The following is a 17,020-nucleotide window of genomic DNA, read 5'->3' on the forward strand; positions in this document are numbered from 1 at the left end:
CCGGGGGGAGGGGCGCCCGGGGCTCCCCGAGGCCGGGCCTGCAGGGGGCAGCTCGCCGAGGGTCCGGACGCGGGGGGGGGGCGCCCGGGGCTCCCCGAGGCCGGGCCTGCAGGGGGCAGCTCGCCGAGGGTCCGGGGCTGCGGGCGGGGGGGGGGCGCCCGGGGCTCCCCGAGGCCGGGCCTGCAGGGGGCAGCTCGCCGAGGGGGCCGGACGGGGGGCGGGGTGCGCCCGGGGCTCCCCGAGGCCGGGCCTGCAGGGGGCAGCTCTCCGAGGGGGCCGGGGCCGGGGGGAGGGGCGCCCGGGGCTCCCCGAGGCCGGGCCTGCAGGGGGCAGCTCTCCGAGGGGGCCGGGGCTGGGGGGCGGTGCACCCGGGGCTCCCCGAGGCCGGGCCTGCAGGGGGCAGCTCTCCGAGGGGGCCGGACGGGGGGGGGGGCGCCCGGGGCTCCCCGAGGCCGGGCCTGCAGGGGGCAGCTCTCCGAGGGGGCCGGGGCTGGGAGGGGCGCCCGGGGCTCCCCGAGGCCGGGTCTGCAGGGGGCAGCTCGCCGAGGGGGCCGGACGCGGGGGGGGCGCCCGGGGCTCCCCGAGGCCGGGCCTGCAGGGGGCAGCTCGCCGAGGGTCCGGGCTGCGGGCGGGGGGGGGGGCGCCCGGGGCTCCCCGAGGCCGGGCCTGCAGGGGGCAGCTCTCCGAGGGGGCCGGGGCCGGGGGGAGGGGCGCCCGGGGCTCCCCGAGGCCGGGCCTGCAGGGGGCAGCTCTCCGAGGGGGCCGGGGCTGGGGGGCGGTGCACCCGGGGCTCCCCGAGGCCGGGCCTGCAGGGGGCAGCTCTCCGAGGGGGCCGGACGGGGGGGGGGCGCCCGGGGCTCCCCGAGGCCGGGCCTGCAGGGGGCAGCTCGCCGAGGGTCCGGGCTGGGGGGCGGTGCACCCGGGGCTCCCCGAGGCCGGGCCTGCAGGGGGCAGCTCGCCGAGGGGGCCGGGGCCGGGGGGGGGCGCCCGGGGCTCCCCGAGGCCGGGCCTGCAGGGGGCAGCTCGCCGAGGGGGCCGGGCCGGGGGCGGGCGGGGGGATGACGTGCCGGGGCGTGGGGCCCCGCGGGGGGCGGGGGCGGCGCGGGGGCGGGGCGGGGCGGGGCGGGCGGGGCGCGCGGCCGCCGAGTGGCTGTGCGCTCGGGCGCTGGCAGCTGGGCGCCGGCTCCGGGCCGCCCGCGCGGGAACTGGGTCGGCGAGGGCGGGAGCGCGGGCCGCAGACGCACCGGGAGCCGCCCAGCCGCGCGTCCTCGGGGCCCGGCGCACCCCCGCAGCCCGGCTGCGAGCCGCTGTCGAGTGCCCGAGGGAGGCCCGGAGCAGCCCGGGAAGCCCGCGCGCCGCCCGCACCGCGGCGAGGCCACCATGCTCGGCGCCCGCCGGCCGGCCCGCAGCCAGTTGCCGCTCGTCCTGCTCAGGCTGCTCTGCCTTCTCCCCACAGGACTGCCCGTTCGCAGCGTGGACTTTAACCGAGGCACGGACAACATCACCGTGAGGCAGGGCGACACGGCCATCCTCAGGTAGGGCTCCCGGCAACTTTTCTGCTGAGCGCGACGGCGGGGCTGCGTGTGCGCGCGCGTGGGTCTGTGGGCTGTGTGTGCCCAACTCCGGCCTGAGCTGCAGGCTCGAGTGTGTGCGTGTGTGTGAGTGTGTGTGTGCGCGTGTGTGCCCGACTCCGGCTTCCGAGGTTGCAGGCTCGAGTGTGTGCATATGTGTGTGTGTGTGTGTGTGTGTGCGCGCTCAACTCCAGCTTCTGAGGTTGCAGGCTCGTGTGTCTGTGCATGTGGGTGCTCAACTCTGGCTTCTGAGGTTGCAGGCTCCAGTGTTTGCATGTGTGTGTGTGTGCTCAACTTCAGCTTCTGAGGCTGCAGGCTCGTGTGTGTGCATGTGTGTGCTCAACTTCAGCTTCTGAGGCTGCAGGCTCGTGTGTGCATGTGTGTGTGTGTGTGTGCACGCTCAACTCCAGCTTCTGAGGCTGCAGACTCCCCTGTGTGCATGTGCCTGTACATCTGCTCAACTTCAGCTTCTGAGGCTGTAGGCTCGTGTGTGTGCATGTGTGTGTGTGTGCGTGTGTGTTCAACTCCAGCTTCTGAGGCTGCAGGCTCGTGTGTGCATGTATGTGTGTGTGTGCATGTGTGAGCTCAACTCCAGCTTCTGAGGCTGCAGGCTTGTGTGTGCGTGTGTGTGTGTTTGCTCAACTCCAGCTTCTGAGGCTGCAGGCTCGTGTGTGTGCGTGTGTCCTGAGCGTGTACATGCACCTCTTACAGAGTGGCCCACTGATCTGGCCACAGATTTCAAGGGAATTCTGTTTCCCGTGGAGGACCAGCGGTGTTGACGAAATGTGGTTTGGTTTCTTAGGACCAGGAAAGCCCAACTTTGCCGATGGTGTGATGGTGTTCGTGACACTTGGGCCAGTGTTCCTGCTTTTGTGATTTCAGATGCTTTGCACTTAAGAGTTTTGTTGGGCTTCTCTAATGGGAGAAAGACGAGTTGTTGAATTACGGCTCTCAGAGAGTGGTACACAGTACTGCATTCTCTATGCTGTGTGTGTGTGTGTGTGTGTGTGCGAGAGAGAGAGAGAGAGAGAGAGAGAGAGAGAGAGAGAGCAAGGAATACATGCGCATCAAGGCTCTCGCTCTGCCCCAGCAGTAGTTGGGACTGGAGACTTTCTGTAAGGATCCTCTAATTGACATCGAGGGCAATAAATCAATCTTAGAACTTTGGTTGGTTACTGAGCCTTTTCTGGAATGCGGATAGACATCGACACATGAAAGTGGAAAAGGAAAAAAAAAATAGGAACTTGCCAAATTGCTGATATTTAAGAATAGGAGCGTTAAGCACAAAGGTTAGGCAAGAATTAACCTGGCGTAAAATGGATATTTCAAATTGATTATTGACCTTAAAGTCCTATCTCTGTGTGGCTCTGCCAAACTCTGAAATATAATTTGGGATTGAAATTTGGAAAGGAAGAGTCCCAGTCCTTGGGAGTTTGACCCCTGTAAGGGACAGTGAGCAGGAGAAACTCAGATCGAACCTAGCCATAATTTTATTTCTAAAAAAGCATCAAGCTTCTTTTCCTATGTTTCTCTTCTCTCTCCCCCTCCTCCACCTACTGCACATACCCTTGTCCTTTTTTCCAGCTTTCTTAAATTTCTGTCAGATAGGAAAGAGAGGAAGAAAGGAAGAAAGGAAAGAAAGAGAAAGAAAGAAAGAGAGAGAGAGAGAGAGAGAAAGAGAAAGAAAGAAAGAAAGAAAGAAAGAAAGAAAGAAAGAAAGAAAGAAAGAAAGAAAGAAAGAAAATGTTTTCCTTGGAGAGCTTTTAAAATCTCATTGTGTCCAAATAAAATGACCCAGTGTCAGTCTGTCCATACAGTTAATTCGGCTTGTTGTGGCAATAAAAAACAGGATGCGAGAGAAAGTAACCTCTAATCTGTGTGCAAGGAGCTGATAGTGCATAAACCCTGGGGCATCAGGGAGCAGTTCTCTAGCAGAGCTGCCTACAGCAGCAAAGTTTTCTTTCCTTTTCTCAGAAATAAATTTGGTTGGCTGTCACAGTGTCCTGCTTGGGGATCTCTAGCCTTGTTAGAGAGGAATGTGTACGTGTGGTTTGGTGTGTGTGTGTGTGTGTGTGTGTGTGTTGCTGCAGGTTGTAAAAAGGAAGAAAATCCTTACGTGTAAGTGCTCCTTTCTTCGTTTCCTGAGCATTGAGAGATTATGAATCCCAAAGATCCTACTATCCAAAGCAGATTTTCCCTACCAGCTTTCCAGCCCTGTAAACCTGCATGTGTGATTTATCCACATGGAGTAATAAGATTTATAGAGTAATTTATCTGTTTGCAAAGGGATTTGGATATGATGCAGAAAATGTTTTTTGCAAACACATAAGCATGCCATCTCAACTGCTAACATTCATACTCCCTAACGTCATTAACCCTTTGCTAGTGAAGCACTCTATATAGATTTATGGTATCCCCAGAAAGACTTGTTTTCGCTGAGTGTGAGACTGAATATGGGGAAAGCGACTACCCTGGATGTGTATGTTTTTATTTAAAGGTCCATGAACTTTGTAAGTCAGCATCACCTGTATCTTAAGCTATAGTTATTAAGGAGTTAGGGAAACATCTAGATGGTAACTCAAAAGAAAGAGGATATTCTTCTGTTTTTGTATAGCATGTGCATAGAGTCTATGTCTATGAGAGGTGTCTAACTGCATAAATGTCTACATAGGATATCGATGTGCTTCTGTGTGTCTCTGGCTTAAAGGAAATGGAGTTTTTAAGCTTTACACTTTGGGAGGCATTATGGGGTGGAAATGGGGGTAGTGAGAAATGAGAATAAATATAGAAGCAGTTATTCACTAGGAAAGAGAAGATAGACAAACAGAACCATGCAGAGAAGTCACCTGTGAGAGTCCATTGCTTTTTCAGACCTCACCTAATGTGCCCTCTTTTTTTTTTTTTTTTTTTTTATTTCCTTTGCCCTGGACAAGGCTTTTATTTCTGGGTGGTGGAGCTCTATCAGAAGTAACTATGGAGAGAGTTCCCTTTGTTTTCGTAGCTGACCTTCTTCTCAATCTCCTTAACTGAGCCCAGTAAGCTTTGTGGGTCAGTTTCCCGGTGAAGAATGGTTTTCTTGCTTTCTGTTTACAAGTCTAGCCCGGGAAAGGCTTGCTTCTACTTTATTTGTGACAATTTACTGGGAGCATGAGCTTCCAGGGGAGGAGAGGAAAAAGAGAACTCGATTCATTGGAAGCCACAGTAGATGTTTGGCACTGAGAAAGTGAAATGGCAAGGAAAAAAAAAAAAACCCTCTCAGTGATTCTGTGGCCCTGAATACTCTGAAATAGCAACAGGAGACAAGGAAGGTTTGTAATTGTGGTGGTCCAGTGGCAGGAGTTTGGTTGACTGTCCTCCAGACATTTCCCTTTACTGCCTTGAAAAAAAAAGGTGTATCTTTTGGGAACTGATGCTTCTTTTTGTAAAATTATGATATACTAGTCTTGGGGTCTTGTTTGGTACTTTCTATCTTTTTTGGGGGAAAACAATAAAAGACTGTAGAATGAAAGTAACAGAACTAGATGGAGAAATACTCTCCTTTATATGAACCTAACCCTGTTATTTCCCAGACAAAAATCTAGATCTTCAGAGGTTCTCTATGAGATCCTTTAAAGGCTAAAGGAAACCACACACCATCTGCTATCTTATTTTTTTTTAAGATTTTGTTTTCCATCTTCTATCTTAAAGACATAGAATCAAGGTATGATCCACAGACAAGTGGCAGCAGCAGCAGTTACATGGGTTCCTTCCTAGATATTAAACCAGAAACTGCATTTATATTTGTGTGTGCAGTAAAGTGTAAGACATACTCATAGGACTTGACTTATGGAATGTCTCAGGTATTTTTCTGAACAGAGCCCACCTGCCTGTCACCCCCAAGAAGTGTAGGAGTTCATCAGTTACTAGACACATTTCTAACACTGGTTTTCCTAACTTTCTACTCTTGCACACATGCTCCCAACGAGATTCACCTCCTGGTTATGCTTGGCAGGTTGAAATCGTATGGCTCTTTTGATAAGTCAAAGAACAAATGGAAATAGGTAGTATTCTAATCTAGCCTGCAAAATTTCATTTTTACCAGTCCCATTGACGATATCTTTAATATCAACATACGTATAGAAAGATAATGATAAAGTAATTGATCCTGATGTATCTGTTCAAAAGGTAACTTTGTAAAAATTACATTTTATGCATATTTGTACATATTGTATAAGTGCATATATGATAAAATGCTGGGGTTTCATTCTATTGTGATTTTAAATATTTTAAATTTGAGGTATTGCAATTTTATTTATTTATTTATTTATTTATTTATTTATTTATGCAATTTTATTATTTTACAATGCTGACCCTACTTGATGTTTGCAAGATATTATAATACTTTTTATGGTGATAACATTTTCCCCATTTAAATGTAAATATACTTGATGAGTGGTAGGTGTAAGAAATTAAGTGTCTAAATTTATTTATTTATTTTTTAAAGAAAGGTTTCTTTTTTTTTTTTAAGATTTTATTTATTTATTCATGAGAGACACAAAGAGAGAGAGAGAGAGAGAGAGAGAGAGAGGCAGAGACACAGGCAGAAGGAGAAGCAGGCTCCATGCACGGAGCCAGATGCGGGACTTGATCCCGGGACTCAAGGATCATGCCCTGGGCCCAAGGCAGGTGCTAAACCACTGAGCCACCCAGGGATCCCCTAGGTGTCTAAATTTAACATGGCCCTAAGCTTTTAATTTTTTAGAATTCTAGGTCCTCATTCCCTTGTTTTTACACTAGGGGAAAAAGTGGAAACAACACAAGAGATTTGAGTATTTGACAGTGCAATGTGAAAATGTTGCGCAAATTTCAAGGGAAAAATGGCTTCTCTTCTATAAGGCATCTGGAACGCCTACATTTACAAAGAAAGTGTCAACACTCAAACATACTCCTGACACAATATGTGATTTTTCTACCGCTTGTAAATCACTATTTGAAAACAAACTTTGTGGGCATGGGTCTTTGGGGAACGTCTGTGGCAATTATGACGTTTTCTTTCCCTGGCTAAGTCACTAATCAACATTTATTGGTTATTACTGATACTTAAAGGACCCTGCATTTCACATTGAATCCTTTATCAAACATATTAGTAAATGGTCGAGTATCGCACACTGTATATTGTCCAGGAATATGGCATATTAGATACACTTTTTAATGTTGATGTACCTGTGCATTGTATCATTTGTTGTCACTTATGGACAGAAGAGTGCAGCCCAGTCTCATGTGACAAATACAAATTGTGATAATTTGTGTTTTTCTAAGTACGAAACACCTAAGTATATATACACACACTCCACATATTAGGGTCATTTTTCTGTTCTGTGTCATCTGACTTTAATGAATTATCTGCAGAATTGTGGAGTGAACAAGCAAAGGTGACTGACTTATCTACTAAATCAGTTGGTGAAGGTTAAACATTTGTGTTTCTTGAAGCTGGTTCTACATAATAGCAAACTCAGGCAAAAAGAGGATTAGTGCATATTTTGCTGTGGTCTTTGAGAGCCCCAGGTACAAATGTATATAACTCCCGTGATAGGAAGTTACCTAACCATGTGCTGGTCCCCCTTGCTGTCATCACTTGCACCTTAGAGAGCCCTTCTCTTCAGGCTGTTACTTAGGCTTACAGCCATTTGCCCTGTTTTTGGAATGTCCTGCTTGTTAGTTTATAAGACTTAGAAGACCTAGACTCTAATTTTGGATCTATCCTTGCATGCTACATGACTTTGAACAAATCCCTTAAATATTTGAGCTTCAGTTTAATTTATAAAATGCTGAAACTGCCTATTTTAGTTACTCTAGTTACTTTACAGGGTTGTTTTAAGAAGCTCAGAAGAGGTAAAGTAGGGAAGTTTGTCCAATTGTAAACTGCTACATAAGCATAAATATATTAGTCATTTTCCAACCACATTCAGCCAGTTGTTCGGACTTCGGGCAGCTCTTTTGCTTAGACCAGTGTTTCTCAAACTTGTAGGTGTATTGGAAGGTATATCAGGAGTGCTTATCAGAACATGAATTGGTTGGCTTCTACCTTCAGAGTTTCTGATTCAGTAGGTCTCCGGTGGGGTCTGAGATACGCATTTCTAGCAAGTTCTTGATGTTGCTAATGCTGCAGGACGAGGCCACACTTTTGAGAATTGACTCTTGCTATAACAAGTGTGTTCTGCAGATGGGTATTTTAGATATCACACAGTCTCTTTTTAAAATCCCAAATCTCAGGGATTTTACAAGATCCTCAAATGATTCATAAACATCTGAAAGGTAGAGAAGCACTGCTTTAGATGGATCACAACCGTGGCTGCCTATTACAGTCAAGGGGAGACCTTTCAAAAAATACTGAAGCCACATAATCTCTGCTTTCAGAAATTCTTATTTAATTAGTTTAGAGTAGGGCTGGGCATAGGTTTCTTTTTTTTTTAATGATTCTGATGTGTACATAGAGTTAGAACCATTATTTTACTAGTTGAGGAATCTCTTTTATAAAACACCTTTGGGTCAGTACTTAATAGATATGGTAAAAAATTAAAGTCATATGGTATGGCTTGGGAACTATGTCAACAGCAAAGATGTACAAGTTCAATTGGGACAAAAGAATGTATGTCCCAATTGAATATATGTTTGAGTGTTGACACTTTCTTTGTAAATGTAGGCGTTCCAGATGCCTTATAGAAGAGAAGCCATTTTTCCCTTGAAATTTGCACAGCATTTTCACATTGCACTGTCAAATACTCAAATCTCTTGTGTTGTTTCCACTTTTTCCCCTAGTGTAAAAACAAGGGAATGAGGACCTAGAATTCTAAAAAATTAAAAGCTTAGGGCCATGTTAAATTTAGACACTTAGTGGATCCCTGGGTAGCTCAGCGGTTTAGCGCTCATCATAGATCTATTTCTTTACCACACAATCCCATAGCACAATGTCATGGAAAATGTAGTGACTTTATCTTAATATGGATCCAATTTATATACTATCTATTGAAAGATCATTAAAGCTTGGGTTTTTAAAAGATTATTGTCTTGTGTTCTCATTTTCATTGGTATTAGGCAAGACACAAAACAGTTTTAGTATGGTTTTTTTCAGTTCCATCTCTAAGAGTTAAAAGAGATAATATTTAGGCAAGAAAATGTCTTCAGTGATAACTTATTCAAACAGGCTTAATTGTGTACGTTTATGTTGCCATATACACAGATATATGATTTACAAGATGAAAGTTACATATTTGTGGACTTCATCTCTATTTTACATGGTGATCAATCTTTAGCTGAAACGTAGGATCAAGTCTTTGTGCATAGGTAAAGACTGTCAAGGGTATAATAAGTTTAGAATGCTTAACAAGTAGTCAGAAGACTTAGATCTAAATATCATGAAATAATCCAATCTATTAAATGAGAATAATCATCAATTACTTGGCCTACTACACAAACTATTTTTGTGATGATCAAGTGACCCAGTATATATTGGAGTGCTGTATAAATTATAAGATGGCATAAAATATAAGCTCTTAGTAAGATTATTGTCATCATATTCACAGTAAGAAAAACATTTTAGGACATTAGGAAATTTGATAAAATGAGCTTTTTTTTTAAAATTTCTTGGTCAAGGATAGTCATTGGCTCTATGTTTGTATCATTTTTTTCCCCCTGAGGTCATTTAAAGTTACATGTATCTTAGAATATAGTTGAGTTTCTTATCAGGAGTGCAGGGTGAGTGAACACTTTTGGAGCCACTTGTAATCAAAACATAATCTCAAGTTAATGAGTGATTAACCTTAACAAAAGAAAACACTTTGCTTCAGATTTTGTTAATTACTGTAGGATAAACTTGTAGAAGTCTCGGGTAGGAAAGGCTCTGGAGATTGGGCGGTCTAAATTAATTAATTAATTAATTAATTAATGAGAGAGTGTGTACAGGTCGGGGTGTGGGGCAGAAGGAGGGGGATAGGTGATGCAGACTCTTCACTGAGATCATGACCTAAGATCATGACTGAAGTCCTGTGCTGAACAGATTGATGGTAGGTGCCTCCTACCATCTCATTTTAAAGTAATACAACTGAGGGGGTGTCTAGGTGGCTCAGTTGGTTGAGGGGTTAAACATTTGCCTTTGGCTCAGGTCGTGATCCCCGGGTCCTGGGATCAAGTTCCACATTGGGCTCCCTGCAGGGAGCCTGCTTCTCCCTCTGCCTATATTTCTGCCTCTCTCTCTGTGTCTCTCATGAATAAATAAAATCTTTAAAAAAACAATATTAAAGTCATGTAACTGAGGAAAGAAAAATTTAGTTGGTTGTCTAAATATTTGAGTGATTTTTAGAACTCGAATTCATGTCTTCTGTTTCTCATTCAGCAATCCTTATTCCATGGTAGCACTCAAGTTATCTTCCTGGTTTTCATGCAGTCTCATTCTGTGCTGTTTAAAATTATGCCAGAAGTGTCCTTGTCCTTCCCTTTTTTCCCTATCTTCTCTTCTTTTTCTCCTCCAGTCCCTATCCTTCCCCCTCCCTCCACTCGCCTCCTCCTTTGTCCTCTTCCTTTTTCTACCCTTCTCTTCCATTCTTTCTCTCTCTCTCTTATCCCTTCTCCTCTCCTCTCTTCTTCTCTTCTCTTTTCTCTCTCATCCCTGAAAATCAAAGTTGAGCTTTGCTATGAATGATCCTCCAGCTAGTGCTGGTCAAGGAAGTTTTCAGTAAATATGTTATTGTTTACATGTCTGCTATCACCTGTCTTAAGCAGATACGCTTTTTTTCTCACTTGAAGCTTCAATCTTATCATACTGGCAAATCCAGTCTTGTTCTTGGCAGAACCTACATAACTTTTTTTTTAAGTTTTGTTTTGTTTTCCTTTTTGCTTCTGGTGCTCTGCCTGTTACTTATATTTCTTATCTGAATTCATGACTCTTTACTCCAGTACTTCACTTGGGTTCCTCAACCCTACTACCACCTTATTGTTCCTTATAACTTTCTACCTGGTTAAGTTTCCAATTGCTTGTCCCTCGTAGAGACCCCGATCAGGATGACTGTACAATGAGATCATGGTCCAAAGGCTCTGCTTTCAGTTTGTAGACTATCCTTTATATAACCCCAAGCAGTACTCTAAACATTGTAGTCATTTTAAATTATACTTAAAATTCTTTGAGGAAGATAGAATTTATTTTCTAATTTGTACAGAATTTATTTTGGGCTAACAGGAGGGCTGATGATAGTCACTGGGAGGAACTGGACATAGATATAGACCAGTCTCCTGGGATGGTGGAAGCACTGGATGGTAGGTTCTGCTACCAGTGCCTAGGGGGGTGCTTGTGTGTCATGAAGAACAAGGTTTCATGAAGCTTTCTTAGCAGATGAGCCAAGGGAGGTCCAAATTACACCACCAAAAGGACAGAGCACAGTAAGGGGAAGATAACAGGTTAGCAACTCCCAGTGAGCCCTATAGGTAGGTAAGCAGTTGACACAGGGAGGTCTGTAGCTCGTATAGAGACTATGTCACAAGGCAGAGCCAAGTCAGAGAAGAACAGAGTCCATGGGATAAGGACTGGCTTATACAGATACTGAGGGCTCTGCCCTCAGTAATAAGGGACTTACAGCCCAGACATACTACTAAGAATAGCTAACTTGGTCAAGGATACAAGTAAATCTCTGTATCAAAGCTTTTATAACTAAGGGGTAACACAAAGATAACTCTCAGAGCGCTGAACTCCGTCTTTTAAAACTTGTTCAGGATCATGAAACCTGGTCTAGATAGGCAGGGAAAAGATAGAGACAGAGGTCTGAAATGAGTTAAGAATTGACATTACTTGCTTCTCTCTGACTTAGGCAACTTTGCTAGATTACATCTTTGTTCTACTTAGTTCTTTGAGACCCCATGTAGTTGGTAGAATTATGGACCTGACCTCATCTGACCATCCCAGGCCTATTGTTTTCTTTCTTTTTTTCCCCAGGTCTGTTGTTTTCCAATATCAGTCTAGAAGTATTCCCAGATCCTTCAAAGCCTTCCCATCTACAACATAAAAGTCAAAAGTCCTTACCTTGGATAGCTCCCCATGCCCTGCTACTTCATTGTATCTACTAATTCAGAATCACTTAAATTCTCTGTTCATGAGCATGTGAATGTGTGTACACACATGGTGCTGTTTCTTACCTTTGACCATGAAACTGTCTCTGTCTGGAACCTTCTCTTTCTCCCCTCCACCCTTTCCCATCGCATTTCTTTGCTAAGTTACATCTGTGTTGCTTCTTCCAGGCTCAAGTCTAGTTTTGGTGATGTCTCATTCAGGAATCTTCTCTTGTTCTCTCAGACTGGGCTAAGTACTCTATTTATTATTGGTGATAGACTTTCTGCATATCTTTGTTCCCTTCTAGCTTTATTGAGGTATAATTGATAAATAAAATTTTATATATTTAATCTGTACAGTGTGATGATTTGATATACATATACATTATAAAATGATGACTACAATGAAGTTAATTAACACATTTATCGCTTGACTTAGCTACCTTCCTTTTTGTGTGATAAGAACACCCAGGATCCACTCTCCATGCAAATTTCACATGTACAATGCAGCATTATGAACCATTGTCACCATGAAGTTTATTAGCTCTCTGGAATATATTCATCTTATAACTGAAAGTCTACCCTTTGACCAACATTTCTCCATTTCCATCACCCTCCAGCCACTACCACTCTATTCTGTTTTTATGACTTAGACCTTTTTTAGGCCCCATATATCATTGAGATTATACAATGTTTGTCTTTATCTAGCTTTTTTTCATTTAGCATGATACCCCCCAGGTACACTCAGGCTGTTGCAAATGGCAAGATTTAAAAAAAAATTTATGACTAAGTAATACTCCATTGTGTGTGGGAGGAAGGGATAGAATGAGAAAGAGAGAGAGAAAGAGAAAGAGATATGATATATAGATATATAGATATAGCTAGATATAGATACATCACATGTTTTCTTTATCGATTCATTCATCAGTAAATGCTTGGGTTGTTTCCGTATCTTGGCTATTGTGAATAATGCTGCAGTGAACATGGGAGTACAGATACCTCTTTAAGATACTGATTTCCTTCTAATATATGTCCGGAAGTGGGATTGCTGGGTTTATACCTACCTCATTTGAGCATTTAGTACACTTTAGAGTCACTCTTGTCTTGCCTCAAATGTATTATCAGTCCTTCAAAGACAGGCATCTCATCTACTTTAACTTTCCATCTAAAAAATTAGCTTAACACCTATAGGCGCTCAGATAAATATTCACTTACCGAATTAAACAGAAAGAGGTAGTCTTACTGTAAAGCAAGCATATGAGAAATTGGTTTATGGAAGAGGAAATAAGTTTGAAAGAGACAGGGATGAAGCAAGATATATTAATGGTAAAACCAACCACTACTAGAGAAATTATAAATGTGTGGTTGAAGAAGGTAAAGTAGCAAAATCAGAGATAGATTATTTTCTGATCGGTGGTTGAGGGGATAAGGGGTTTGGCTAAAACATTCAACATTTCCCATTGCAGATACTCTTATTAAGCACAGCTTTCTAGGGCATGAGGAAGGCATATGAAAGCATTTTAGGAGAACTCAAAACTTTAGTCACACGTGCCCAAAGTGTGCTCCATTCACTGATGGATGAGCTTTTGACAAAATTAGGAGTCACTCAGTGCTTCTGGTGTGTCATGTCCAATGTCTGTGAAGAACTCAGAATCGCAGGTAGCTCAAGAGAAGGAATAAACCTTCTGAGAGCTGCTGAGGCTTTCTCCCTGAAAGATGGCTATGAACTTTCCGGAACTAAGTTGAGGATTTGGGAGTTATTTATGGTTGGCAGGATTGTTGTGCATCAGGTAGTTTCACCTCATCTGTTCTACTTCTTTGTGAAATGAGACAAAGTACAGATCATTTGCACTCATTTGACTTGAAATAATTATTCACACTGAACAATGATGCCTACTTCGGTTTTGCAGTATTGAGCTCTTTACTTGCTGCTGGAGAAATTCAAACTTGAACGTACAGTGGACTTTTTAATAATCTCAGATTCTCTGTATATTTTGTCATAATGCACAAAGGCATTATTTAGATGAGGTCAGAGGAAAAGCCTGTAACTCTGAGGAAAATGAAACACAGCTTCTCATACAGTAATGCATTATTATATTTATTCCATTATAATTTTTAGTGATGCATTTCTCTATTGAATTTCTATATTTTGAAGTTATCAGATGTTACTAATATCTTTTCTAACATAATGCTTTTGTCATGCTACTACTTGCCACACTTCTCTGCTAGGAACAGTATAGCTAAAATGAAAGTCATGTAGTTCAGCACTAAAAACCATGCATAGCCAATGTATACATGTGAAGATGCTGATTGGGAAAATTACTTGGTTTACTATTTTCTAATTTTTGTGCTGCTTCAGTTATATTTCACTCTAGGACATATATCAGACTTGTTTGTTTTATGGGACTTGAGTCACATATGATTGTCAATTTGTGGCTGATCTTTGTCTTGAGATAACCAACATTGCTGTCATCTTAACGCATGTTCATGCTGTAATTAGCAGCATTTTATATTGCAGAATCATTAACTTAGCAGATGTATCTTTCTTTGACTTTCTTTCTGACCCTTATGCCTCTACCATTTTTTAAAGCATTTTAAAAATATTTATTTATTTATTTGAGAGAGAGAAGGAGAGCATGTGAGTGGGGAGGGGAAGCACAGAGAGGAAGTGAGAGAGAGAAGCTCAAGCAGATTCTCCACTGAGCACAGAGCCCAGCAGAGCATGATTCTGAGATAGTGACTTGAGCCCAAACCGAGACGCGGGTGTTCAAACCATGGAGCCACCCTGGTGCCCCTCTTCTGTCTTTCTTTTGTGACTTGGATACAGTGAGCTAATATCTAATATCATTAGCACCTTAAGGAACTGCCTAAAGTCTACAGAATATCACTAGATCAGATAAATTTCTAGATTGAATGCCAAGGGACTTAGGCTTTAGTTCCACAAAACCTTAACTGTAGAAAGTTGGGAATTAATTTTTATTGTTTTAACTCCGAGAGAGTAATTCCTACTTACCTCTTAAAGATGTTGATCTGTCGTTGAATATGGTTGAGTTCATTAAAAGAAATGTGTGATGTCATAAGTGGAATGGTGATATGCTCAAATTAAAAAAAAAAAACAACTCCTACATTATGTTATAAATGTCATGGTATAGGGAACTTAAAAACATTTTTGCTTTAATACCTTGATACTTGTATAGAAATAAAGTGACTCCAAACTTATTCTGAAAATAAAAGTATATACTTAATAGAATCTGTTATGATAAACAAATTACATCATAAATATGCTTAATTACATTGTGCAGATCTATTTGAACACAAGACTTAAATTTTTTAGTTTCTTTTGCATATATCAACAATAATATATAAAAATCAAAAGCATTTATATGCTTTTTATATGTACAATAAATATACATATACTCAATATGAATCAGAATATTATTGTGAACTTGGGTTATAGTATATACTTTAATAGGAATCTAATTTAATTTGATGCACCAATATGGAGAAGCTTATTGCAGAAAACTAAATTTTCCAGGTTATGAAGGATACAAGTAGGTACAATATATAGGAAGCATCATATGATGTCTTTCTTAATTTTTGATTAATTTTTAATCAATCATTATGCAAGTGCCAAAATTACTCTGTTGAGTGAATTAAAAAAAAAAAAAAAAGGTCAGACTTAATGTTTCTGCCCCCCCCCGATTTAAAATTTTTTTTTTTGCAGATTTATATACTATTTGTTGAATCATGAAATTTGACTTATTGTTTCTTGTTTCTATTCTATCTTGGTTAACATACATAATAATCCCTAAGGAGTAAAATAAGATTGTATACCATTGCTTCTATTTGGATTATAGGATAGACACTCATGGCGTATTAGTTAAGTGAGAAATAACTTTTAAAAATGTAAAATTAATTCTTCATATTTCTGAACTCAGTTCTAAGCTAGACTTCCATTTTCTTTCATCCTAAATCATCAAGAGATATTGTCATCTGGTAAAAAGCATGCTTGCTGCAAATGAGAGACTGGCCACTGAAGGAGAAGAATAAGAATTTTAATTAAATTTCAATTTGTTTATCAAGTAAAAATACCATAATTATGCTTTTATGCCCTTTTCAATATTAAAGACGATTCAAGACAAGTAAAGAAATGATTAGAATAATAGAAATAAGTTCAGGTGTAAGACTCAGATGCACTAAAACAACTTGGTAGTATGATTATAGACCTACTATTGCTAACATTTGGAGCCCTGTAGAAAACAGAAACCATTTCACAGTATTGGTGACATACAATATTGTCCAGGTTAAAAGGAGAAAATGATACTAAATCAATAACAGCAACAAAAGCCTAAGTACTAGAACATTTTAAAAAGGAAGCAGTGACCACTAAGAGCCAACATAGGTTCCCTGGGAACAAACTGTTACATGGTAAATAGGCTTCTTTCTTTCTTTCTTTCTTTCTTTCTTTCTTTCTTTCTTTCTTTCTCTTTCTTTCTTTCTTTCTTTCTTCTTTTCTTAAAGATTTTGTTTTTAATTAGAAATAGATTTCTTTAAAACAAACAAAAATCTGGGCCGGTAGATTAGGGAAATGCCATTTACTCTGAGTATCTGTATTTTGACAAGTTTCTCCTGATAGACATATGAACAGATTATCAGTCTATTAATGATCTAGATTTTTTTTTGGTTAATTGGATGATCATGCCAGAGAAATACTGATTGACAGCATTGAAGGATTCTCTCAGTCTGTCTTTGGCCATGTTCAATATTTGGATAAAAATATGGGAAGCAAACCTACTACCATGTGTATGACACAAAAATAAGAGAATGGTTTGTGTCATACCATGTGTATGGCACAAAGATAAGAGGATTTTGTCTTTTCACAGAATTATAAGGTAGAAATGGATGAGAGCTTATACAGAGGTAAGTTATCACTCTCTGTATAAAAGAATGATAGTCATATGTATGTCTTTATACCATACTTCATTCCTCCCCATCCACTCCCAAAATAAAGGAGAGAAAAGGAAAGAATTTAGGGTAGTTTGTAATTTAAGTAGAACATAATTTAAATAAGTAAATCAGGTTGAAGTCTTTTATAAATGATCTTTCAAATAGTTTTATGATGTGATGGGAATAACACAGCCTCTGAGCTAGGAGACCTAGCTCCAAGTATTGCTTCTACCAATCCCTAACTTTGCAAGCAAGGGCAAAGAAGGACAAATTACTTATCCTTGCTGGGCCTCAAGTCCTCTATTTGAAAAGTTAAAGTGATAATAATAGTTACCCTTTTACCCCAGAAGGCTAGTATAAGAATGAAATAAGAAGGATCTGTAGTTATAGGTAAGATAGATAGATCGACCTATACATCTGGGTGTATG

At 42.0% G+C, this 17,020-nt stretch overlaps 1 protein-coding gene across 2 annotated transcripts in view; it reads left to right on the forward strand.

The window, feature by feature from the left end:
• Positions 1-1,182: 1,182 nt before the first annotated feature.
• Positions 1,183-17,020, forward strand: part of LOC121500641 (limbic system associated membrane protein) — a 650,912-nt gene continuing 635,074 nt past the window's right edge. The window contains exon 1 of one of the 2 annotated variants that reach the window (XM_041772536.1): positions 1,183-1,535. In XM_041772536.1, the coding sequence (XP_041628470.1) occupies positions 1,381-1,535 (155 nt within the window). In that variant the 5' untranslated portion in view covers positions 1,183-1,380. The remainder of the gene's footprint in view (positions 1,536-17,020) is intronic. The other variant, XM_041772544.1, reaches the window with a different exon arrangement.

This window comes from Vulpes lagopus, chromosome 1, assembly GCF_018345385.1.
Source record: "Vulpes lagopus strain Blue_001 chromosome 1, ASM1834538v1, whole genome shotgun sequence".
Lineage (NCBI taxonomy): Eukaryota > Metazoa > Chordata > Mammalia > Carnivora > Canidae > Vulpes > Vulpes lagopus.